This window comes from Papio anubis, chromosome X, assembly GCF_008728515.1.
Source record: "Papio anubis isolate 15944 chromosome X, Panubis1.0, whole genome shotgun sequence".
NCBI lineage: Eukaryota > Metazoa > Chordata > Mammalia > Primates > Cercopithecidae > Papio > Papio anubis.
Genome location: NC_044996.1, coordinates 73477401 through 73503753, shown reverse-complemented (window position 1 = coordinate 73503753; position 26353 = coordinate 73477401). Strand labels below are relative to the sequence as shown.

At 39.3% G+C, this 26353-nt stretch overlaps 2 protein-coding genes across 2 annotated transcripts in view; one reads left to right on the top strand and one right to left on the bottom strand.

Annotated features, from left to right (window-relative positions):
* Positions 1-518: 518 nt before the first annotated feature.
* The window catches only part of LPAR4 (lysophosphatidic acid receptor 4), a 96589-nt gene continuing 70754 nt past the window's right edge, over positions 519-26353 (top strand). Inside the window, exons 1-2 of the mRNA XM_017954259.3 lie at positions 519-848; positions 6711-6913. The gene's annotated coding sequence lies outside the window, so the exon portion shown is untranslated. The remainder of the gene's footprint in view (positions 849-6710; positions 6914-26353) is intronic.
* On the bottom strand, positions 6891-8420 carry RTL3 (retrotransposon Gag like 3). Its single transcript, XM_009197843.4, is given in 1 exon segment — positions 6891-8420. A coding segment is annotated over 1 exon segment (1428 nt). The 3' UTR covers positions 6891-6992.

The following is a 26353-nucleotide window of genomic DNA, read 5'->3' as shown; positions in this document are numbered from 1 at the left end:
ATTACTATCATAATTTTTCCTGTGAAGAAACTGAGTTTCAGAAAAGAGATCAATTAACTAATTCAAGGTCATAGGGCAAGTTAGAAACTAAAACTAAAATCTAGGAATCCTGATTGTTCCTGTGCTCTTCGCTGGACTTCATCATGCAGTCTGATTAAAGTTACTTAGCTCTTGCCTGTCTGTTCATTCTTCCTCTGTAAAATAGTATCTTTATTGTTCGAAAAGGCTTTTCACAGTTATTAAATGAGTGTAAGGCTTTCTGACCCATTCTTTTTTCCCCTTATGGAAAGTCAGTGAGGAGAAATGCTTCTTATTGCAATTTTTAATTAGAAACTTTAAGGATAATATTTGGTATTTAGCTGTTTGGGAATTCCTTTAATTTACTGGTGTTCAGCCAGCTTTTCTTCTAATAATCAGAACTTCACTGGTAGTGCAGTTGATTCACTTGCAGCCTATTATGTGGTATCTGTGGTGTAACTGACAGGAAAAATGCAATGTGAAAGACTAAGAAAAGCAGTGAACTGAGCTATAGCATTTCAGACATTCTGTTCTTTGTGGTTATAAAATTTCATGCTTTCTTCTACTCATGTGAAATTTAGGTTGCCAGATGTCTTGTGCACACATGGCCGTTCTGTTTCTGTGCTGTATTCCATTTTCATCTGTATTGAAATACATAATAGCACATTTGAGCCAAGTCAGATGCATTTAGTTGACTACTGTTGGCATTTGTTACCCTCCCCCACTTCTCTACAGACAGAGTTTGAATATGTTCCACATTCTTGAGACTAAAACCCTTCACCAAACTTTCTCACACATCTGAATCACTTTGAGGCAAAATAATAACCGAGGTGAGATCCTGTTATTCATGTTAAATAATGATGGCAATTATTTCCTGCAGACATTGTGATTTATTTAGAGGCCAGTAAGGTTTGACCTTTTAACTTTCAATTATTTTTACTTAGAAAACTATAAATGAAAAAGACAACTGTGAGTTTTATTTTTCTTAAGTTATTTTTATTGATGGGAACACACAGATTAGTCTGTGCTGACATGTTTTCTCTATGTTGTGCTAAATAGATTAAAAAAAAAAACAACAAGCTCAGACCAATTATAGTCAGTTATCATCTAGTTGAAATGCCCCAAGAAGAAATTGACATTTTAGATCATAAAGTATTCTGGGAGAGTGCTGTTATATGTGCCAGGGCTTTGACTGTAGGAATACTAAAAAACTACTCAATACAATAATTATATAAATCCTAATTGAATCTTGCTTTGATTGACAATAAAGAGTACCTGACATATAAGAGGTATTTACTAGGTATAGATGTCTGTGGAGTTGAAATACATTTAAACAGGCATTTTGGTATTTTCAAGATTCTTGGGGTCGCTTTAACAAAGATCAGTTATTATAATGGTATATTTTATTTATACAGCATTGTCAATTTTCTAAATGCTTTTTATCATGAGTTTTCTCATTTGATGCTTTTGTGAACTTTGCTGGGTAGAGAAAGCAAATATTATTATCCTCATTTATTAAATGAAGTAGGTTGTACAGCTAGTAAGTGGCAAACCTAGGAGTTTAATCTTAATCTCTTGATACCTAGTACTTTGATCACTATATTGTTCTTGTCATTCAATATTTGATATCTAGTAGAATGTTATGTATCAAATTTACTGCATTAAGAATTTTAAAAATTATCTATTCCTACAAAACCTTTTAAAAACAGACTTACACAGGTACTTTATGAACTGAAACACATGTAAATCCTTCTACAGAGTGACCATAAATATTCCAGGCACACTTTAATATCATAAATTACAAAATATTTGTTTAAAAAAGCAAACCAGAAAGGGAGAGTACAAAAATACATAGACATCATTTTCTTCTTAAAGTGTCAACTTAGAAAAGTTAACTAAAGAGGGAACTGTTTTCCTCTGTGCCAAATATTAAAAATATTTATTTTAAAAAAGAACGACTTCACTTAGAGACTATTTAAAATGTTTGAAACTGATGAGGTCCAAATGAAACGGTAGTTTCTCATTATTCATGATCCTTTGTCCATTATTAGATTGTAAAATAATTGATGGTAGGAATGTTGTCCTGAATATGTTTATGTTTACTTCAGTGCCTTGCTTACAGTAAGCCCTCAAAATAAATACTTGATGAAAGTTGAGTTTAATTTATTTTTAGTATTTTTCTTTTGATGGTTTGAACTCAACTTCATCAAATCTAAGAAGATAAAAAGAATAGGCACACTTTGTCACTCACTTTTTTTTATCATTTTCTATATTCTCATAAAATTATTAAAATACAAACTAATCAGGTTTCTTTCTTACTCTGAGTTTGTGAGATAGAGAAAGGGGCCAACCTCCAATTTTTATGTTATAAACTCCTGATACATATAAATTTGTTGAAATAATTGTGCAGTATTTCATAGCAGGAGAGAAAAATACAATCATATCTACAACAGAAAAAAAGAAAGAAAAATATCTTAGTCTAAATCACTCACAGGATAAAGTTTGAACTCCTTAGCTATTAATAGGTAGATAATGTCTTTAACCTAAAGCTTCATCTCCCCACCTTCACCCTCCACACACACACACACACACACACACACACACACACACGTCTTTACTCTCCAGTGACATAGAATTATCATTTCTGAAGACACCTTGCTTTTTCCCTCCAGCTTGATTTTTCGTTTGCACCATACTCAACCTAGGAAGCCCTGCTCTTCCTCTTGCTTCCAATGAGGTTTCTCCAGGAACCAGCTCAAAACACACCATTTCAGTTCAAGGAGAATTAGTGCTCTCTCCTTTATATGTCACAGTGCTGCACTACCCAACAGCTTCCCCTTTTAAATTGTGGTGAGAGCAAAAACAATGAATCATGCTGTAGTTATATTTTTTCCTTTCTGTCTGTCTCTTTTCCCTCCTCTTCCCTCCTGCCTGTGTCTGATGTATAGAAGGCATTCCATAAATGCTTGTTGAGTCAGTAAAGTAATGAATAATTTAACAAATTAAAATCCTTTCTAGGATACTAGTACTCATGTCTAGTGAATCAATATTATTAAGGTGGTTAATAGAGTAAAGTTCATTCATACTGAGAAGCAGTGTGGTACATTGGATGACACTTCAGCTTTGGAATGAGACAGATCAGAGTATGTATTTAGAATCTATCAATTCCTAGCAGTGTGACCTCTGGCAAGTAACCTCACTTCAGTGGACTACAATCATTTGATTTGTATAATGGGGCTAACAATATCTACTTTGCAGACAGTTGAAAAGACCTAAATGGCCCAACACAATATCCGACAAAAAGCAGGTGCTCACTAAATGGAAATTTTTATTAGTCTCATCAGCTGGTATGTTTCAGTTTAGTATATTGGTTGCCATCACAGAACTTAGCATTCGGCTACCTATACTAGCTGTGTAATGCCTGCTAGTTTTTTTGTTCTTGACCACATTTAAACCTCTCATGTTATATTTTAAACACTGTCCACAGTACCTAACTGAATGGTAGGCACAGACTTGATTTTTAACTGTTGGGTTAGAATTGTGGATCACGGTGAAAAGAGAGCAAAGGATTTGAAAACAATAGGTATGGATACACTGAGCTTTGTTAAGTCACTTTCCTTTCTCTGGTCCTTAGCTCATTAATCTGTAAAATTAAGACGCGGGCTTATTGAATCTTTTTCAACCTACAGCACCTGTGATTCTGTGATTAGATAATTATTCCTGTTTGTGAAATAAAGAATTGTACTCTAATTAAATAAGCCTCTGTAGCCAGATAGAAAAATGTAGGGTCCAGGTAGGTTGACCAGCCATCTCAGTTTGCCTGGTACAGTCACAGTTTTGGTGCAGAAAGCGCTATGTCCCATGACTCCTCTCAGTCTCAGGGAAACCAAACACAGTTGATCTTCCTAGGTCCAGGGTAATTTGACCAATAAGAGGCATTTTTTCTTTATGGTTGCTTAAAGGTTTTTTTTTTTCCTCTCTCTTTAATTCCACATTGACAAATAGTGTTTGGTTTTAGGAATAAAGATGAGCAACTGAGTAGGAGAAAATGCAAGAAGAGCCTATATAAAGTATGCAAATAAGCCCCTTTCTCTGATAATTAAATGTCATAGAATCAGGCACTATGTCAAACCTTTTATGTATAAGACACTGTGTTACACTTAGCTGTCCAGGGTAGGGATGTAGATCGTTCTGTCCCTTCACCTAAACTAAGTGGGTGGAAGGGTGGGGGGAATACAAGACGTGTACCTAGGGAAAGATCCTCCACATATCACAAAGCAATTATAGAGCCAAAGTACATTTGATTGTTCAGGAAAGGAAAGGAAGGCCAGTGAGGACTAGAAGAGGTGGAATTTAAGGCTGCAGAGGATTTGGATGGGTTATGGAAGTGTTAGGTAGACAATCCAAGGGGTGGTGCTGCTATGTAATGCACAGGTCCTGTAAATAACTGTTCTGGACCACCAACTCTCATTAAAAACACCTTGGAATCTGAAAGAGGTCTGAGACATTAGGTATAGAAAGGAAAAATTTCCAAGAAATGATAAAGGAAGTTTGGTGGGTGATGACAGGGTTAGCAGTAGAATAAAGGAACCAGGGAAATGGAAGTGCTAGCAAAGCATAGGAAATTGAACTATTAGCCAAACTCTTTAGAAGCTTTTGTTTTGAGTTTTCCCCTCATTTTTAGGAGAAAATGTAAGGGACCCACTTAGGTCTCTGCTGCCATAATTTTGTTTGGCCCTTACCACTGCATTAGGGAGGTTGGCATGCTGTAGGGAAAAGGGCAAAGGCTTTGGAGGCCAAACAGGTCTTCATCACTTACTAGCTGTGTGGCTTTGGGCAAGTGAATTAGCCTTGCTTGGATTCTGTTTGCTCATTGCCAAAACAGGAGCAAACTGCTTCACTGGATTGTTCTGAGGAGTAATGAGATGATTAATGTGTGTTAAATGCCTGACATTGTAGCTGAACATATTAGTGACCCAATGAATGGTAAGCCTCTCCCCATTACCTTCTAGGGTTACAATCATTTATTTGCTGTTTTGTCTACATTTGTCTAAATAAGGGAAAGAGTCCACTTTTAGCAACCTCAGTGCAAGAGGCTCCCAAGGGAAAGTTGAAAACACAGAGGAAAAGCATTAGGTTCTTCTTAGAACACTCCTCACACCTCACCTGGAGCTTCTACCTCTTCCATCCCGTGGACCCTGGTGTGTGTGTATGTGTGTTTATGTGTGTGTGATATGTGTGTGTTTAAGTCAAGGCAGTAGTCCCTCTCAGGCATGTAAAGACATAAGTTCCTTTCCTTGGCTTGGCTCTCCATGTGTGTCATGCAAGTAGCATGGTTAAGCAGTGCAGGGTAACTTGTATGTATAGGAGAGGAACAGTTGGCCACTAACACTCTTCATGGGTTAAAAGCTGATTCCTTCCACCCTTCTGTGCATTGGCAAGAGCAGATTAATCTGTAGTTCTAGGAAAAATTTGCCTGCTGCAGGGAAAAAGAATTTGTTACTTTACTGGAAGGGCTGGGTCACTGAAGTGGTCTCATTACCTGCTCCAATGCACTTCTTTGTTTAGTTAACTTGTGAAGTCCAAGACATTTGCCTTCAAAGCTGTTCAATGTCTTTGTCAGTGCTCTTTTTATTTTTGTAGAAATTTCCCCCTCTCGTAACTCCTCTCTTCAGCACCCCAATCCTCCTCTAAACCGTCTTCAACCTCCTCCCAATCTCCCCAAAACCCTCTTCTCAGTCTTACCTCTACCTTTCCCCTAATCCATCCATACTTCACTCACTTTCAGCCCTAACCATTCCCCACTCTCACTTTCAGCCCTAACCATTCCCTATTCTCTCCATCTTACCCTCTACATCATTTCTCCATCATCTGCAGACCTGTCACTATACCTGGAATGTTTAGGAGCCTCCCTAAACTTTGAACATTTTCCATTTCCCTCTCTCCCTCCCAATTTACTAGTTTGTTATCTCTTCCTCTAGCTAAGCCAAGAAATAATTCAAACACAAGTAGAAATTGCTAATATTTATTGATTCTTTAAAAAATATCACTTACAAACTTATTTTCTTTGTGTAAAAGATGTTGCAATTTTATGATATAGAAAATATTGATAAGAAAAAAATCAAGTCAGTTTAACAGCTACGTTTTTTCATTATTAGTTTCTAACATCTATTCTCATGTGTATTGTTAGTATAAATTGTAATTTAAACAGTTCCACAGAATGCAGGGTTCTGAGATAGAGGCATGCAGAGTTAGTGAAAAAAAAAAGCAGCTCAAAGTCATCAGGTTCAGTCTATCATCTAAGAGGCAGAGTCGTTGTACAGGTAGCCTTAGTACACAGCAAGAGGTTCAGTAGAATATTCAGGGAGCAGTAAATGCTGATGACAGCTGAGGTAACAGAAGACAGGGTGCCAGGAACAATCACTAGGACGCAGGATCTAGCCAGCAATTATTTCATCAAGATTTCTTCTATTCCACCTGTGCCTGAAGCAATTGTAGCAAAGCAGAGGAATGTAGCAATTGTAGCAAAGCAAAGCAATAACGTGATGGAAAGGGCACAAGGCGGGTACTCCATTCTACGTTTGGGTCATGTGTCTCAAGCCAATAGATTCCAAGATTCAGAGGATATTGTGGTGCATGAATAATGTCAAACTGGAGCTCTACTACATGGTTTCCAATTTTAACTTTGACAGGTGATGTTTCCTTATTTATGGGCCCATTAATAAGTGGACGGCCGTCGACAGTTTCCAGCATCAGAGGGAAGATATTACTGCGATGGGCAGCTTCTCTCGGAGAACCACAGCCTGATCAATGCTGTTTCTGTAGGAGCCTGAATCTACCATTGCTTGCTCAAAGAATTGTTGTCTTCCTTTCAGAGCTCAGTCGGATTTCAACAGTAAGCCATAGTGTATGAGACATCGATATTGGAAGAGAGGGGGATGCATATTTGTAAATTGGCCCTCCTGGGGTCCCCCTTACTGGCAGGCCTCAAAGTTTCCTACCTGCAGGGCTTGATGAGACTTGACAGGGCAATCTCTGGCAAAATGACCAGGATAACCACAGTAGAGGCATAAGTGGCCTTTGCGCCAATGGGCCCATTCAGCTTCACTGTTGTGTGGACAGTTGATTGCAGCTTGCATAGGTTGGTTTTCATCTGGTGGACTCTCAGGCCCATCTCCCTCTGCAGAGGAGCTTTTCCCTAATGGATTGGGATCAGGCTTCTCTTCTAGGCTGATGCACTGAGTGATGAGATCAGATAGGTTGGTGGCTGGGCTTGTGTGAAACAGTTAATCTCGTATAGAACTGGAAAGCCCTTCTTGAAATTGAATGCAGAGAATGTTTTCATCCCAGTTCAGCTCTTGAGCAACAAGGTGGAAGTGGGTTGTTACATGACCCTCCCCTTGGCAGAGTTGACAGATGCACTGGTTGGCATCTTCCATGTTTTCGGGATTATCAAAAGTATCCTGGAGCACATGTATGAAATTTTCACATTGACCCGGTAAGGGGCTTTGGATATCCAGTAAGAGCTGGAACCACCATCCTGCCTTATCTGAGAAGCAATTGCCAACAAAGCTCATCAGGGCTGCCTCAGTGGTACACAGGTGCCCTTTGACTCTCATGTAACTATTCAGTTGAACCAGGAACTCGGGAAGCTTCTGGGAATCTCCATTGAAAGTTAAAGGGTATTCCAGGGGGAAAGCTGTAGCCTCTAACCCAATAGGGGCCTGTGGAAACTCTGGAGCTGCCAATGTCTCCACAACTATTAGACTCTCCAGGGACTCCTGGGTTGCTGAGAGTTCTAGGAATTCCTGGGCATTTGAAGGCTCCAGAAGATCCTGGGGAGCTGGAAGCTCACGGAACTCTAGCTGTGCTGCAGTCTCCTGGCATTTTGTTGCCTCCTGGGGCTTCTCAATATTTGGGGGATCCTGGAGTTCTGAACTCTCGGGCTCTTGGGCTGATGTGGGATCCTGAGTGTCTGCAGACCCCTGGCCCTCCAAGACTGCTGGGATCTCATGGGCCATTGGAGGTTTCTGGGACTCCTGGGTTGCCGGAGGCTCCAGGGACTCTGGGGCTGCTGGGGCCTCCTGGAGCTCCCAGGCTGCTGGGGGTTCCCAGGGTGGAAGCTCCTGTGGCTCTGGTGGCTTCTGGGGCTCCTTGAACTCTGGGGTCTTTTGGGACTCCCAGGCTGCTGGGGGATTCGTGTGCTCTGGGAGCTTCTGGGGCTCCTTGGCCTCTGAGGACTTTCGGAGTAGATCATCCTCCTTGGCTGCTTGGGACTTCTGAAGCTCTGAGATCTGGGCCCGGAGGGTAGCATTTTCTTCCATCAGCTGCCGCACTTGAGCCTGCAGAATTTCATTCTCCAATTTCAGAGCAATATAGGAGGCTGCTAAGTCCTCCACCATCTTTTGAGGAAATGGGCATGATTTGACAGTTTGCTACCAAGAGAGATTGGGTGGGCGTTTGTGAGATCTTTCCTGAAAGCTGCTTACAGGCAGATGTCAGGCTCAGTGAGTTTTCCAAGGGGTAGGGATTTGGGCCCCACCAAGGCTGATTATCAAGAGGTCACTGGGAGCCTCCGGAGCTCAGCAAGAAGGAGCCTCCGGAGCTCAGTAAGGGGAAGTGTCAGATACACTGCGAAGAGAGTGGGAGCTGAGGATCAGAAACTGTGGAAAGCACACATTCAACATAAATCAAAACAAAATCTGCCCAACAATGCTGGGTTTCTTTTACCATAGGCTTCTGTTCATGAGCTGGGGTATATATGCTGGATCTGACTCCATGACATTTTAAGAACAGCACCTATCCCAGACTGTGAATGTCATTTTGCATTTATCCTTTGAAACTTAACATTATATCAAAAACAACTATTCCACATTATTTTCTGTTTTATATAGTCTTTAATTTTGAATACCTGCCTAATATTCCAATGTAACATTTGGAATTTAAAAGCTGCTTTCAGTGACTAAATCAAATGTTTGAGCAATGTGGGAATTTTAGACTCTGCGGTGGGCCAACCCAAGAGATATTTTTGGGTGACTAGGGTGGTAGGAAGTAGGAGGGAGCTCTTTCTGACACCTCAGAAATCATACCACATAAGTAACCACACAAGACTAGCCTCAGGAGAAAACAAGCAAAAGTTGACTAAATATATATATATGCCTTCAGCAGACACATGCATATTATTTATAAAAATGCCTCAAAATAGTTAAGAAAATAATCTTTATAAATGTACGTTACCATTCAGAGACTTAGTCCAGGAACTTGGCTGTCTGTGTACCCATAGCTGAGGAGCGAAATGTGTAAATGGCTGTGGAGGCTTGCCTTTTCTGCACACACTGAACTCAAGCAAACACACCCACTCCCAGAACACATTCCAACTCTCCTCAGTAACATAGCTTTTTAAAGTGTGGAAGAGTTTTTTGACAGTACCTCACAGTTCAGAGCTGCAAGGAAAGTAGGATGCTGTGCTGATGTGAAGCAGCTTCATGTACTCAGTCCTTGGTTACTTTAATGAATATTTGGCCAGGAAATTGGGAGTAATACCACTGCCCTTGTGAAAAGTTGCAAACATTTTTGAATGACCACAGTGGTTTGGGATGTGATTTTTTATGTCTGTCTCATGTAACCTACTCTTACTCTGTCCAAATTGGGCCATTTGTTTACTTCTCACTCAGGGAACAGCCTGCAAATCCTCAGCCCCTTCCCTTGCTTACTACCTATCCAGTCCCTAGAGTTTTTCCTTGCAATGTTTTCTTGGAAAATTTACCATGGACAGATCTAGAAAAGGTATAAAAGGGTACAAATGTCAGGGAGACCAACTGTGTTGGTGGGTACTTATAGCAGTCTTACAGAGTCCCTGCTCTTTCTGAATGTCCTGGACCAAGGATCTCATGCTTCCCTGAACTGATCAGGTGCTCCAAGTAGCACTCAGGACATCCACTAAAGGCTGGCCTCTTGGGAAGTGACCCTACTCAGAGTCTCACTTTCTCTTCTCATGCCAGATCACAGTTATGCCTTGGGTATGGGCTATGTGGCCATTTTAGGCAAGGTTTAGGGGCAACTATTTTTATCCAAGTGAGGAGTGGGGTTGAGGATTGTATCTGGCCATTTCAAATCACGCATCATGTCAACCATGGTCCCATGTCTCCTTTACAAATGGTCAGTTTTGCATTAGTCAGCATAATGGGATAAACCCTAGTGATGGAATAGGCCCAAAACATAGCAAATTGACAGACTGGGCTACCTGAATCTGAATGCAGAAGCTTTGAAAGTAAAAACAAAATCTTTTGCAAATCGAGTTTATTCTTTCCTTAACTTCCAAATTTTTATTTTTCTAGAAAAACAACACATATAAAAATACCACCATCATCAGGGATGATAGGTTCTATTTATGTGAAGTTTTCAGATAACTGAAGCCTTCCTGCCCTCCAAGAAGCCAAAACACACAGTTAACATTTATTTTATACAGAAAAATAAGAGAACTCCCAACATCTGAATTTGTAACAGGCTTAGTTAGGCAACAACTATTAATTGAAACTCTTTCCTAACGCTTAGCAATTTCTGTATCAATGAGTTTGAAGTTTCGATACTGGACATCAAGTTGAAATTTAATAAATAGCAGAAATATTTATAGCATATGTTATACCTCTTCATCCATTCTTAAGAAATGATTTTGTATATAATTTAATCCAGTTTTAATGGTCTGGATTCGCACTTACACAAACCAGCTAGTTTACACTGTTGTAACACAGTGTTGCCCTCTGAAAGCTACTGAGAGGTACAAAGTTGTCTGTCTTCAAATTAAAAACTTCCAAATTGCTATGCTTCCCAACTTCTTATATTTTCTTTTCCTTTATATTTTTCTACTCTTTTGCAATCAAGTTGTAACATAGCCCGTCATGTTATTACCTATATGCCTGTCTATACTTACTCTATACAAATTTGGCAAATTACTTCATCTTTCTGATAATTACAATCTAAACCTTAGTTTATGAAACTGTAAAATGAAGCTATTAATATTATTTGACTTTATAGGGTTGTCAAACATTCAGTGAAATAATGTGTGAAAAAAGGCTTAGCACAGTGTCTGGCAGCTAATAACACCAAATAAAGGTTAATGATAATAATAATAATAAGCTGTAGCAGCAGTAATCTCATTTTAAGTTATTCTTTTTAATCACCTGCGAATTGGGAAACTGAATAGGTAAACATGCTAGTTGTGTAGAGGCTGAGAAAGGGGTCTCATACAAAGAAATCTGCAGTGCATCGATTTTACAGCATTGATTTTTTTATAACTTGGGAACTTTTATCTTTTCTTCCTTACTGGGTTATGGATGGTTTGGTTTACTAAATAGTACTCTAGAATCAGGACTGGAGGCACCTGAGCAGGAAGATTAGAAGATTAAGATTGGAATTGTGAAGCAGCCAAGATAGATGTTTAAAAAGTTCATGGACTAAAGCACTGAAAAGTGCCTTACCTACAGGAATATTTATTCAGTATATAAACACAGAAACCTTTCTTTCCCGAACCCCCTACACTAAAGAGCAAAGACCAAATTCACCGTCCTTAAGTACAAGTTCAAACTGCCTAAATATAGAGAATTATTATTTTCTGGGTGGAAAAGGGAGCTACACAGACTTTTGTCAAAATGCCTAAAACGGTTTTAGTATCCTGAATTAGTCAAGTGAGAATAGGAAAGTAAGAGTAAGAAAGTAAGCACATCCAAATTTTCATCATGTTTCCCCTACATTTTAATTCTTCTTCATACATTCACAACATTATGGAATGTATGGATCCTTTAGAATGGTCATGAAAATATTTTAAGTAAATGAGGTTTTGTTAACTGTGCAAATGAGTATTTCAGGGAGAAAAGAGACAAATATGCTCATTTAACAGATATAAAAAGACTACACACTAAAAGGAAATATTCAGTCTCAGTTATGTTAATAAGCTACGTATGTTGATTGTCAGCTTAGGGAGAAAAGGAAAGAAAAGGTTGGATGAAATACAGTTCTACTTTGTACATTCCACTGGCTTATAATTTTCTTTTGTCTGCAAATACACAAACTAAACGTTTTAGGTCTCTGCCAGGGTCTTCCTTCCCTAAGCTGGCTGGGCTGCATCTTTAAGCAACTTCAGCTTCTGTCCCTCCCTTTTCTCACCCTGAAAAAGAGTCAATGGGACAGTTTACCCTATAGGTCTCTGAAGCAAGGGCCAGTCACCCCTTGGGGGCAGTCCCATCCTGGTGTGTGTTTTATTTAACATATTATTCCTATGGTTACATTATAACTCGCAACACTTTCTGCAACACTTTCTTAAATTTAACCCATAATGTGATTAGTACAGATTGAAACTTTTCATTGTCAACAACACCCAATAATATAGCACTGGGCCAGCAGGAGTTCCCAACTCCTCTGGAAGTTAGAAGGCTGATCAAAAATTCTCTTTACTCATAAGGCCAGGACCCAGAGGACCTAGTAATGGTTTGGAAACAGAGTCTATCCCACACAAGAGTCAAAATTTGTTACTCATCTCCCTTTTTGGAATTTACAACCTTCTCATTTTATTTCTTATTCCATACTTAGGAGGCTTTTCCTCTTGATCAGCTGTCACATTGGGAAAGTAAAGCCCTACTGAAATACTAACTTGTAAGGCTTTAAAAAATCTTTCTTGGGGGTGTTTGCATTTTCATAGGATATTTTGAAAGACTACAATCCATTCAAGACTATTCTGTTAGGAGAGATGCCCTTGGTCAGATACATCATTTTTTGTGTCCTTCAGATTACACCTTGTCAGTGGCCTTATATTTGATTTCCTTGTAAAGTTGACCCAATATGGTCCCTAATGTTAGCAGCAGATATGTTTAATGATTTTAATGCTCTGATTTCACTAAATCCTTGTGAAGGCACCAGGGTGCCTTAGTTTCCTCACCAGGGCTGAGGAAACTACCTTCAGAGCCTAACAAAGGAATGGGGGACTTTTCTATAACCCCACTTCTGGAGATGCACTTATTGTAGAGATCTGTCCTTCTCCTCTACTTCCTGGACCTCTCCTCTCCGGAGCCTACCAATGCTGGCTTACCCAGAAGTCAGACTAAGTTTAAGCTGATGGTACCAGCAAAGCGGGAGAGATGGGGAAAGACAGGATGGAGGGAGAAGTGGGGAGATGAGGGGCTAAAGACGGACAAAAGGAGAAAGGGAGAGAGAAAAAGAGAGGGAGGGATATGGGCAGAAAGAGAGGGTAGAGGAGAAGGCAAGGAGAAGGAAAGATAATATCAGAAAATCTAGAAAGAAGCTTAAAATCTCAGCATATGTACATTTTGGTCAGTGAAAGAAAAAATTTAATTTTATAGTTTAGCATTTTAAAAATTAGATAAAATTATGAGGCATTATCTTTTAAGTGCTTAAGCTTACCTCTACAGGTCCATAGTGGATGACATGGTCTTTAAAGGTTTGCAGACTACTGAAGGAGTGATGATAGAGCCTCAGTGGGACTGAAGAGGATGGTAAGAGTGTAGAAGTGGAAGATGCAGGAGTGAATGGGGTGTTGAAGAGAAAGAACACCAAAATTGACCATTTTTTCTGTGTGGTACAAATAAGATATTAGTTTTTAAAGTGCTTTAAAAATGTGCTAATGGAAAGGGCTCAGGCTTTGAAGTAAGGCAGGACTAGTTTCAGTTCCCACCTCTGCTATTTGCTAGCTGTATGGTCTTGTCCAAGTTGCTTAAATTCTCTGAAACTCATTTTCCTCACTTGGAATATAGGAGATAACAATGGGTAATTACTGAGTTACTGTGAGGGTTAGAAATAATGTTAGTATTTAATAATAGGCTTTTTTTGAGTTGTAGTTTATGATAAAAATAATATTGACAGTGGAAAGAATTGTCATTGATTTTCATATGTCAGCTTATCTAGTGCACTAGAGCAAAACTCTTCTCAAGTTTTTACATATAAACTCAACATAATATGATTGCTCCAATATATAGCTGCTCCTCATCTTATGACTTACAATAGGTTTATGTCCTGGTAAAGCCATTGTAAGTTGAAAATATCATAAGTTGAAATTGCATTTAACATACCTAATCTACTGCACAGCACAATTTTGCCTAGCCTACCTCAAATGTGCTCATAACACTTACATTAGTTTACGGTTGGGCAAAATCATCTAATACAAAGCCTGTTTTATAACAAAGTGTTGAATATCTCATGTAATTCATTGAATATTGCACTGACAGTGAAAAGCAGAATGATTGTGAGTATAGGAAGTATGATTTCTACTGAATGCATATTGCTTTTGTACCATTGTACAGTCAAAAAATTGTATGTTGAACCATCATGAATCAGAGACTCTCTGTATTTTGCTTTCCATAATGTCAGTCTACGTTTATTCCTTCTCACCTTCTTTCCTCAAATATTTATTGAGCATTTGGGTGGTTAAAGTCGTTGTGCTGTGGTTGTCTATATGCACGTATGGGTGTATGTGTGTGTGTGGGCGTGTGATGTATGTGTTTGTGATGCATATGCTGAGTGAGGAATACAAAGATGAATCCACTTGGAGCTTTTTCTCAAGGAGTTTACAGGCCAGAGAAACACGAAAAATATGTACTTTTAATATGCAAAAATCTCTCAGTGCTAAATGTCATGTGAGAGATAAAGATAAAGTCCTCCAAAGGTGGAAACTTGTGGATGTGGTGGGGTGTGGTAGAGAGGAGTGACAGGTGAAATTTTGGAAAGCTTAATAGAAGAGGTGGCTTTTGAGTTGAGCTTTTGAATTTGAATTGGAAAGAAGGGTAAGATTTGATCATCCCAGTATGAGGGTGAATTTAGAATGGATGAAGAAAAAAAAGCATATCTGCTGCTGTAAAGATACCTGAAAAGGTGGAAGCGACTTTGGAACTGCATAGCAGGCAGAGGTTGGAATAGTTTGGAAGGCTCAGAAGAAGATAGGAAAATGTGGGAATGTTTGGAACTTCCTAGAGACTTGGAGGGCTCAGAAGATAGGAAGATTTGGGAAAGTTTGGAACTTCCTAGAGTCCTGTTGAATGGCTTTGACCAAAATGCTGATAGTGATATGGACACTAAAGTCCAGGCTGTGGTGGTCTTAGATGGAGATGAGGAACTTGTTGGGAACTAAAGGTGATGCTTGTTATGTTTTAGCAAACAAACCAGTGCAATTTTGCCCCTGTCCTAGAGATCTGTGAAACTTTGAACTTGAGAGAGATAATTTAGGGTGTCTGGTAGAAGAAATTTCTAAGCGGCAAAGCATTCAAGAGGAAGTAGAGCATAAAAGTTTGGAAAATTTGCAGCCTGGTGATGCAATAGAAAAGAAAAACCAATTTTTCTGGGAAGAAATTCAAGCCTGCTGCATAAATTTGCATAAGTAACAAGGAGCTGAATGTTAATCACCAAGACAATAGGGAAAATATCTCCAGGACATGTTAGAGGCCTTTGCTACAGGCCCTCCTATAACAGACCTCAAGGCCTAGGAGGAAAACATGGTTTTGTGGGCTGGGTCGGGGCCCCTCTGTTGTATGCAGCCTAGGGATCTGGTGACCTGCTTCCCAGCTTCTCCAGTCCTGGCTAAAAGGGGCCAATGTACAGCTCAGGCTGTGGCTTTGGGGGATTAAAGCCCCAATCTTGACAGCTTCCACATGACATTGAGCGTGTGGATACAGAGAAGTCAAGAATATAGGTTTTGGAACCTCTGCTTAGATTTCAGAGGATGTATGGAAACACGTGAATGTCCAGGCAAAAGTTTGCTGTAAAGGTAGAGCCCTCATGAAGAACCTCTGCTAAGGCAATGTGGAAAGGAAATGAGGGATGGGAACCCCCACACAGTCTCCACTGGGGGACTGCCTAGTGGAGTTGGGAGAAGAGGTCCACCATCCCTTAGACCACACAATGGTAGATCCACCAACAGTTTTCATGGTGCACCTGGAAAAGTCACAGACACTGAACACCAAGCCATGAAAGCAACCGGGAGGGGAGCTGTGCCATGCAAAGTTACAGGGGTGGAGCTACCCACGGCTGTGGGAGCCCACCTCTTGCATCAGTGTGCCCTGGATGTGAAACATGGAGTCGAAGGAGATCATTTTGGAACTTTATGGTTTAATGACTGCCCTATTGGATTTCAGACTTGTATGGGGCCTCCAGTCCCTTTGTTTTGGCCAATTTCCCCCATTTGGAACAGGTATACCTACCCGATGCCTATACCCCCACTGTATCTAGAAAGTAGCTAACTTGCCTTTGATTTTATGGGCTCACAGGTGGAAGGAACTTGCCTTGTCTCAGATGAGACTTTGGACTATGGACTTTTGTGTTATTACTGAAATGAGTAAAGACTTTGGGCGACTGTTGGGAAGGCATGATTGGTTTTGAAATGTGAGGACATGAGATTTGAGAGGGGCTGGGGTGGAATGATATAGTTTGGCTGTGTCCACACCCAAAACTTACTTTGAATTTTAGCTCCCATAATTCCCACATGTTGTGGGATGGACCTGGTCAGAGATAATTGAATCATGGAGATGGGTCTTTCCAGTGCTGTTCTCATGATAGTGAATAAGTCTTACGAGATCTGATGGTTTTATAATGGGGAGTTCCCCTACACAGGTTCTCTCTTGTCTGCCACCATGTAAGATGTGACTTTGCTCCTTCTTGCTTTCCGCCATGATTGTGAGGCCTCCCCAGCCATGTGGAACTGTGAGTCAACTAAACCTCTTTTCTTTATAAATTATCCAGTCTCTGGTATATCTTTATTAGCAACATGAGAACAGACTAATACAATCGCCAATGAAACAAATCATGAGAACAAAAGCACAGAGGTTAGGAACGTCAGCTTGTAAATGGCAGAAGCAACAGTTCAGGTTGGATAAAACCTAGGGTATGTGAAGGAAATGTGTAAGTTCATAGACATAAAATGTAATACAGAGCTACTCAAAGAGAAAGTTGAGTTTTAGAGGAAAGATGACAATAAAAAGCAAATATTTTATATGTAAATGGTCAAGAAATATGTGATTCTGGCAATTTCTAACTGCTCTAAATATTTTATTTATTTACAAAGATCCTGGCTTCCATTAATACTCCCTCACACCCAGGAATACCTAGTAGACTTTTAATATGATCTATCATGTGATCTTCTGTTTTAATGTTTCCAAGAGCTTTTCAATGTATGTTTTCTTAACACTGTAATCCTGATTGTGATTTTCCTCATGTTCAGAATGATTACATTTTCCTTCACCTTTGAGTCAGGTATTAAACAGGCATAGCTGTCTCATGCTAACCCCGGCATGGACCTCTTGGTTTAGCTATTTTATCTCAATCACTTCCTGTAGGAGAATATTTACATAACCAAATTCCACTTCCCCATTTCCTTCCACTCCATTTCTGTAGTTATTTTGTTCTTGTCACTATGCTATTTGATGTTTTATCAGAGCTGGATTATCTAAAACTGCATTCTTTGTGTGTACCCCTGACAGAAAGAGAGGCCCCTTCTTAGTCTCTGATTATTTCTTGGCTGAAAGACTGAGGCAGAAAATATCATTAGTGAGGAATCACATCAGATTCCTGGGACATTTGTATGTTCTTTATGGATGCCAGCAGAGTTGACTCTATCAGCATGTGCAAATGGGAAGGATTACACTGATGCATTATTTGTCAAAAACTGAAAAGGCATTTTGGTTTTCTAAATTTTTAGAGAGAACTTGGTGATTTCTTTTTTCCAGTTCTCTTTAAGCAGGCTAGGCAGTACTTACGGGCACTTTTTGCTTTCAGCATTTGTATAACCCAGGTATAATGCAATGGAGTCACTGTGCTACATCAGGGCAACAGCAGTAGATAATAGCATAAAAAATAAAGATTGTGATTTTAAAAGAACTACTTAGATACATTTCTGGCAAGTTTCACCAGAAACTGTTAATCATGGTGACTCTGGGTAGTGGAGATTGAAGATACTTTTAGTTTTTATTTACATTTTTCTGCAGCAGTTGAATTATTTAAAAAATAAAAGTACACATTTCTTTTATGGAAAATAGGAGCCTTACTATCTGGCTGTGGCCTCATGTGCAGGTTTATTTATTTGGTATTCAAAACTCTCTAGAATGCAGCCCTATCTTCCCTTTCTGGCAATGCTTCCCTTCACTTTTACCTATACACTGCTAGTCTTGTTAGTCTCTACATTGTACCACCCACATGGCACATTCACCCTACCTTTTTTACATGGCTATGCCCTCTGACTGGCTTTTGACCTTTAGAAATTTGATCCTTTTTTCTAGGCCTGACACAGAAGCTGAGTCTTCCAAGCAACCTTATGAGAGTTTTTTAGTCCACCACTCCCCCTCTATCTGTTCTGTGCTAATGTTGCAAATGCAGCCACATTGATTGTAGTTCGCAGTTGTATCTAATTGTTTCCTATATTAATATTTTCTGACTAGTTACAGGAGCCAAATTCTTGTTCTGCCAAAGCCTAGCTGTGTGATTCTGGGCATGTAGCAATCTCGCTGGGTGTGTTTCCTCACCTAGAAAATGAGGGATGTTGGGAGATCTCCTAAGTGCGTTCTATTTCTAACAAACTAGGATTTTCATATTTGTGAAAGAGACTTTAAAAATTCCAAAGCACAGTACAGTAAAATTTGTATTAGAATTATGCTTTTTCTATTTCCTGCAGCTCTTACGTTACCAAGTAAAATACCTGTATCTCTGACAAACTGTTTGTACGAAGTGTCTTAAGGTTTAATAATAATTCTTTTTGGTTTGAGCTAAAGTCCAACTTTCCACAAAAGGAAGTATATGTTTCACATATTAGGGACACAGATTTGAACATGTTTCTTCTATTGACAGCTTTGCCTTTCATTTTTGAGCTAACAATCACTTGAACGCATTTTGATTAATGTAGAATTTGCATTAATGATCCATTTAAATGTTCTTTTTACATCTGACAATGTTCTTTTAAACCTGACAATTTAGAAATGTCCTAGTATCATATATTGGCAATCTTTCCTGAAGAAATTATGTCCTCACAAATGACAGATAATATTACTGTCCCCATGCATTATCCATGGGAATAACAACATCATCATCATCAACAACAAAGCTAACACTTCCATAGCACTTACTTTGCACTAGGTACTATTCTAAGCTCTTACATATATTAATTCATTCAGTTTCCTCAACAACGCTGTAAAGTAAGCATTTCCCCTTCCATTTCATGGATGAAAAAAAAAAAAAAACAAAGTCCAGAAAGGCTAAATAATGTGCCAAGAGGTCATACAGCTGGTAAATTGCAGTGATGGGACTTCATCTCAGGAAATCTGTCTTCATATTCATATTCTCTGCTCTAAGCTATTAAGCTAAACTGCTTTCAACTCTGCTCTCAAATTTCCTATCTAAAAGTAGGAAGATTAAATTAGTCAGAGATTGCAAACTGATCACCCATGGGCTCGATGTGGCCTACAGATATGTTTTGATTTGTCTGTACTTATCTTAAAGTTGAATAAAAATCAGGGGATTCCACAAAACAATCCATATTTACAATTTTGGAAATCTGGCCATACTACGCCCACGTTCCCACATGGCAAGAGCCAACAGGAACTTAGTATATACCGGTTTCTTCCTTTAGCTGGGGAAAAACTCTAGTTTTCTATGGTTCTACCACTCCCTAGTTGCACTGAAACTATCTGCTTTACTCTTTTGCTTTCTCTACCTGGTTCCTTGTATACATTTGAGCCAGAGCTCTAATATCTCTGATATATAATCTTTACAGTCTCTTTTAGCTTGAACATTTAATGTTTCTATGTGTAGTAAAAAATTTACTGTAGTTGCTACTGATACACATAATCGCACAGATGACCCTTTAAGACATAATGTCAAATGAAAACAGCCAGAAACAAAAGAGTAAATGTTACCATTTATATGAAGTTCAAGAACAGTCAAAGCCTGACAAAACAAGCAATGGGGAAAGGACTCTGTATTTAACAAACGGTGCTGAGATAACTGGCTAACAATATGCAGAAGACTGAAGTCAGAACCTTATATTTCAGCATATACAAAAATTAACTCAAAATAGATCAAATATTTAAATGTATGGCCTCCAACTATAAAAATCCCAGAAGACAATTTAGTAAAAACTCTTCTTGATGTTGGCCTTGGCAAATAATTGTTGGCTAAGTAACGAAAAGCAATTGCAACAAAAACAAAGACAGACAAGCAGAACCTAATTAAACTAAAGAGCTTCTTCAAAGCAAGTAAATTATCAACAGAATAAACAGAGAACCTAGAGAATTGGAGAAAATATTCACAAACTATGCATCTGACAAAGGCATATCTGGAATCTATAGGGAACTTAAGCAAATCAAGCAGCACAAAACAAATAACCCCATTAAAAACAGGCAAAGGACATGAACACAAGCTTCTCAAAAGAAGACATACAAGTAACCTACACACATATGAAAAAATGCTCAGCATCACTGACCATAAGAGAAATGTAAATAAAAACCACAGTGAGATACCATCTCATACCTGGCAGGATGGCTATTATTAAAAAGTCAAAAAAACAACAGATGCTAGCGAGACTGTGGAGAAAAGGAAATACTTATATACAATTGATGGGAATGTAAATTAGTCCAGCCACTGTGGAAAACAGTTTGACAATTTCTTAAATACTTAAAAAGGAGCTACCATTTGACCTAGCAGTCTCATTACTGGGTGTACCCAAAGGAAAATAGATCGTTATACTAAAAAGACACATGGACTTGTATGTTCATTGCTGTGCTATTCACAATAGCAGAGACATGTAACCAACCCAGTGCCCATCAATGGTAGATTGGATAAGGAAAATGTTGTACATATACACCATGGAATACTATGCAGCCATAAATCGAATGGAATTCTGTCCTTTATGACAATATGGATGGAGCTAGCTGTAGTCCATAATCTTAAGTAAATTAAGGCAGTAGCAGAAAACCAAATACCTCATGTTCTCACTTATAAGTAGGAGTTAAACATTGAGCACACATGATCATAGAAATGGGAACAATACACACTGTAGACCAATAGAGGGTAGAGGGCAAGAAGGGTGTGAGGTGTGGGTTGAAAAACTACCTGTTGGGTATATGATCGCTATTTGGGTGATGGGATCCATACTCCAAACTTCAACATCACGTATTACTTTGATGGAACAAAACAGCACATGCATAAAATAAAATAAAAGCTGACATTGGAAAAAAAAAAAAAAAAAAAAAGAACAGGAAGATCCAATCAATAGTGCTGCAAATCTGAACAGTAGTTACTTCTGGGGATGAGGGAATACTGACTGGGAATGAGCAGAATAAACTTTTCTCAGTGTGGGTGACAGAAATAATCTATATGTTGATCTGAGTGGCAGTCACATAGGTATATAAATATCTTAAAAGTCACTGAAGATTTGTGCATTGTACTGTATGTGAACTGCACATTGCATTTTGAGCAAGATACTTAAAAAGCAATGGTGTCCAGGCGTTTCCAAATGCTAGTCCTCAAAGGGTGGCATTAGAATAATCTGAGATGTTTTCTTTAAAGCAAATTCCCAGGACGAAGGTAAGACATACTGATTCAGAATCTCTGGAGGTAGGGCCTTGAGATTGTATGTATTTTAACAAGTTGGCTGGTCTAGCTGACTCAATGACACTTGTCACGACTCTCTTGAATACCTTTGGAGAAGTGTAAGCAAATGTCTTATTTGCTCCTCAGAACAACACATGAGATAGGTATCATTATTTCTATTATACATGGAAGTGAACTGAGTCTTAGGACAATCAAGGAACTTAGCCTCAGTGATAAAACTAGCAAAAGATGGATCCAGATTTAGAGACAGCCCCACTTGACTTCAAAGACCAGGTATTTCCATGACAGTCCATTGCCTTCTAAAAACAGTCATTGTGGGCAAAGTGTTATCCCTACTTGTTGATTAAAGATGTCTAGAATCAGAGTCCTGTAACAGCATGTCTTATATAACTTAGCAGAGTTTGCTTTTTAAGTGTCTTGCTCAAAATGCAATGCACAATTCACAAAGGAGAGTTTGAACCCAAGTCTATTAATATATCCAGGACCTATTTCTCTGATGCCTTCAGTGTCCCTCATTTTGCTTATTTTTTCCCCCAAAAAAGAGTTGGTTTTTTACAAGTGGAGTTCCGCTTGAGATCTGTTTGCAAAATATCTTGAAGCCTGACCGCACAAAACATGACAATTTCTAAGGTTATAATATAGAATAGCTTTTTCACTGCATTTTGTACCTTGAAAAACCCTGTAATCAGACAATGTTCATTAACGGCGGAGTGAAAATGAATAATGCAATTTCAGTATTTCCAAAATTCTAACATTTACAGAATAACTAAAACTTGTTTGATTCTAATTTTTTTCAAAAATAAAATCAACTCTGGTAGTATATTTGTCTACTTTAGAAGGAATTTGTGGGTCTTCAGATGTCTATCCTGTCTCCCAAACTGTTACCTTTGCCTCAGTTCCACTGTCTGAAATTTGCCATTTTATATTTAATATCTCTTTTTCACTAAGGAAATATATTCTTTTGCATTAAACATCGTCTCTGTCTGGGGTTGAATAGTGCCCTCTTGAAATTCATGTCCATCTGGAGCCTCAGAATGTGACTTTACTTGGAATAAGGTCTTTGAAGATATAATTAGTTAAGGTAAGGCCATACTGGATTAAGATGGGCCCTACGTTCAAAGACTGGTATCCTTATAGGAAGACCATGTGAAGACAAAGAGACACACACAGAGAAGATGCCCATGTGAAGATGAAGGCAGAGATTAGAGTGATGCATTGACAAGCCAAGAAATTCCAGAGCCATGAGAAGCTAGAAGAGGGAAAAAAATCCTTTCCTAGAGCTTTCAGAGGAAACATGGTCCTGCTGACACCTTGATTGTACACTTTCAGTTTCCAGAACTTTGAGAGAATACATTTCTGTTTTTGAAGCTACATATTTTGTGGTAATTTGTTATGGCATCCCTAGGAAATTGGTATAGCCTCTTATATCAAGTCCTTGAAGACAGGTGCCTGGGTGGGGCATTCTATGAAGTCACTGACACTTCAGTGGGAAAGTACTGGGTTAACAGGTAGGAATCACTAGGAGGGGTAAAAGGCCTTTGAACAGGAAACAAGGAAGGGGAGAGGAAAGATGATCATATTTTGCTTATTGCACAATTGAAGACCAGTCCTGTTGAGAGTAATCACCAAAGACTCTGTCAAATGCCTGGACCCAGGCCAGCTTTCTGCCCTATACCAATATGGAGTCAATAGTGAGCAGCTGTTGCCCTAGCTAAGTGCTCAGGAACTAGGAGTTGAAAACAACTTGCACACCTTGTAGACAAGAGCCCTTGTCTTGTCTTGGCCAGTCTTTTCCCTCTTCAGAAATCATCACTTGTAAGTGTCTTGTTCTCAGGGTGATTTACATGCCTACAAAGGGTTTGGCAGGCAGGATAAAACTCTCTATGTGGCCCCTGTTCCTCTATCTCAATTAGAATTGGGAAATTTACTATTATCTTTTTTAAATTGCTATTTGTATTTGTTTGTTTGTCTTTGTTGTTTGCCTTTTGGAACATTCATCTATCTATTTGTTTTCCTACCCATCCCCTGCTCCCCTCCATTGCAATTTTTGGCAATGCTTCTCTAGACTTGACTAGATTTGGTTTTCTTTTCTGCATTAGGTGATGTTTCATTTTGACCCACCACCCAGGGGAGTGGGGATGACCAGGGGTCTTAGGCTCTACTTTACTTTTTGCTGATTAGGCCAGAGCATGGTGGCTGTTTCTAATTCATTTTACAGTTGGTATAACTTATCTCCCTGAGAAAGTCCTCTCATTTGTTTACATTTTCACATCTCAAGCACCTCTATCTTGTCTGAGCATCAGGGTAGGTGGGTGGCCATCACAAATACAGACTTGTCACAAGTACAGATATATCTGATTGCATTATATCCAATTTTGCAGGTTGCAATTTTGCTACCCCTGTCTTCATAGTGGACCTTCACTAACCTGGAACATTGTTTCCAAGGTAGATGTGAAAAATGAATGTAGAGACCTGCCACATAAGATAGTTGTTGGTATGACATGAAGAGACTATCAAAGATTCCTTTTCTTATCTCTGCACCAAAGAAAACAAAAGCTGCTTGGTTTTCTTGACAAGACATGGTTGACATGACAGTAGCATTCAATTACATGCTCAGGTAGGCCTCAACGGTTTTGTTCTTCGTTCCACACAATGTCTGTGAAACAATAATTTATAATGGTGATTGAAGAGCATGAACTAGCATATATTGCTTTCCTTGTTTACATTATGGTTCCTAAAGCCATGCTTTTCTGGAAGGAAGAATGAGAAATTTACTGGTTTAGGAGTCAAGAAACATGCTTTTTACTAGCAACGAATCTCCCACTATTAATTTAACCTCCTATAGTATCCTGTAATATGCTTTAAAAGGAATCACCAGTATTAGTTTCTCTTTTCCAATTTGGTCTGACAAAGCCCAGGCCTGAAGTCTTTGGAGAAAGGAAAGTTTAATGGGCATAGTACTGGTCTCTAAATCAAAAGATCTCCATTTTAGAGGAGCACGTGATTCACAGATGTTATTTTCTTTCTAACATTTTCACTATCAGACATTACACTAAATATTTATTTGTTTTGTTTAAATTCATAGAATGTAACCTCATTAGGCCAAAAAAAAAAAAAAAAAAAAAAAAAAAAGCCTTATTCTCCACTGTTTCTTTAGTGCTTACAATGGTGCCTGGAACTGGGGCTCAGTAAAAATCTGTAAAATGAGTGAATGAATGAGTGAATGACTTTGGGAAGCTGTAAGGGTTATCTAACCCACTTTCATACTAACATCCTCTCCAACATCCCTGACAAACAAACACTCATCCAATCTAGACTTAAGTCTCTCCAGGAACAGAGAACTTAACATTTACTCAGACAGCTCATTTTACTATCGCCAGAGAGTTCTTCCTTGTGTTGACTTCAAATCTGCCTTATGACAATTTTCTCCTTAGTCCTTATCCTGCTCTTTGCAACCATACGAAATAAGTACTAATTTTTCAGTACAATGGGCCTTCAAATTTATAAAAATTGCACTGATATTCTCCTTAAGTCTTCTTCATCTTCAGGTGAAATAGTTTTTAAGTGTTTCTCGTGTGATAAGATTTAGACTACCTCTCATCATCCTGGCATCCTGGCACCCTTCTGTGACCACCTATTTCTGTCCCAATACTACAGTCTGGCATGTGTGTGATGTATTACAGCTAGTGTCTCCTTGGTGGATGAAAATCCATACATACACACACATACTTTGGAATGTGGGTGATATGTATATATTCTTCATCGGTTTGGCTGGAGAATCAGTGGGGTCATAGTTAATGCTATTGGTACTGACAATAAATCCTTATAATTAGACTTCTAAGTCAGTGCCTTAGCAGGATGAGTAGGCCAAATGCAAACTCCCCTTGGTATATTGTTTCATTATGGCAAGACACAGACTCAAACATGTAACAACACATTGTGTTCCATTTGGAACCTTTTAATTAAAAAAAAAAACAAAACAAAACAAAAACAACTGAGGGACGGAGCAAGATGGCCGAATAGGAACAGCTCGTCTCCAACTCCCAGCGTGAGCGACACAGAAGACCGGTGATTTCTGCATTTTCAACTGAGGTACTGGGTTCATCTCACTAGGGAGTGCCTGACAATCAGTGCTGGTCAGCTGCTGCAGCCCGACCAGCGAGAGCTGAAGCAGGGCGAGGCATCGCCTCACCTGGGAAGTGCAAGGGGAAAGGGAATCCCTTTTCCTAGCCGGGGGAACTGAGACACACAACACCTGGAAAGTTGGGTAACTCCCACCCCAATACTGCGCTTTAAGCAAACAGGCACACCAGGAGATTATATCCCACACCTGGCCGGGAGGGTCCCATGCCCACGCCCACGGAGCCTCCCTCATTGCTAGCACAGCAGTCTGCGATCTAACCGCAAGGCAGCAGCGAGGCTGGGGGAGGGGTGCCCGCCATTGCTGAGGCTTAAGTAGGTAAACAAAGCATCTGGGAAGCTTGAACTGGATGGAGCTCACAGCAGCTCAAGGAAACCTGCCTGTCTCTGTAGACTCCAGCTCTGGGGATAGGGTACAGCTAAGCAACAACTAAAGCAGCAGAAACCTCTGCAGACGCAAACGACTCTGTCTGACAGCTTTGAAGACAGCAGTGGATCTCTCAACATGGAGGTTGAGATCTGAGAAGGGACAGACTGCCTGCTCAAGTGGGTCCCTGACCCCTGAGTAGCCTAACTGGGAGACATCCCCCACTAGGGGCAG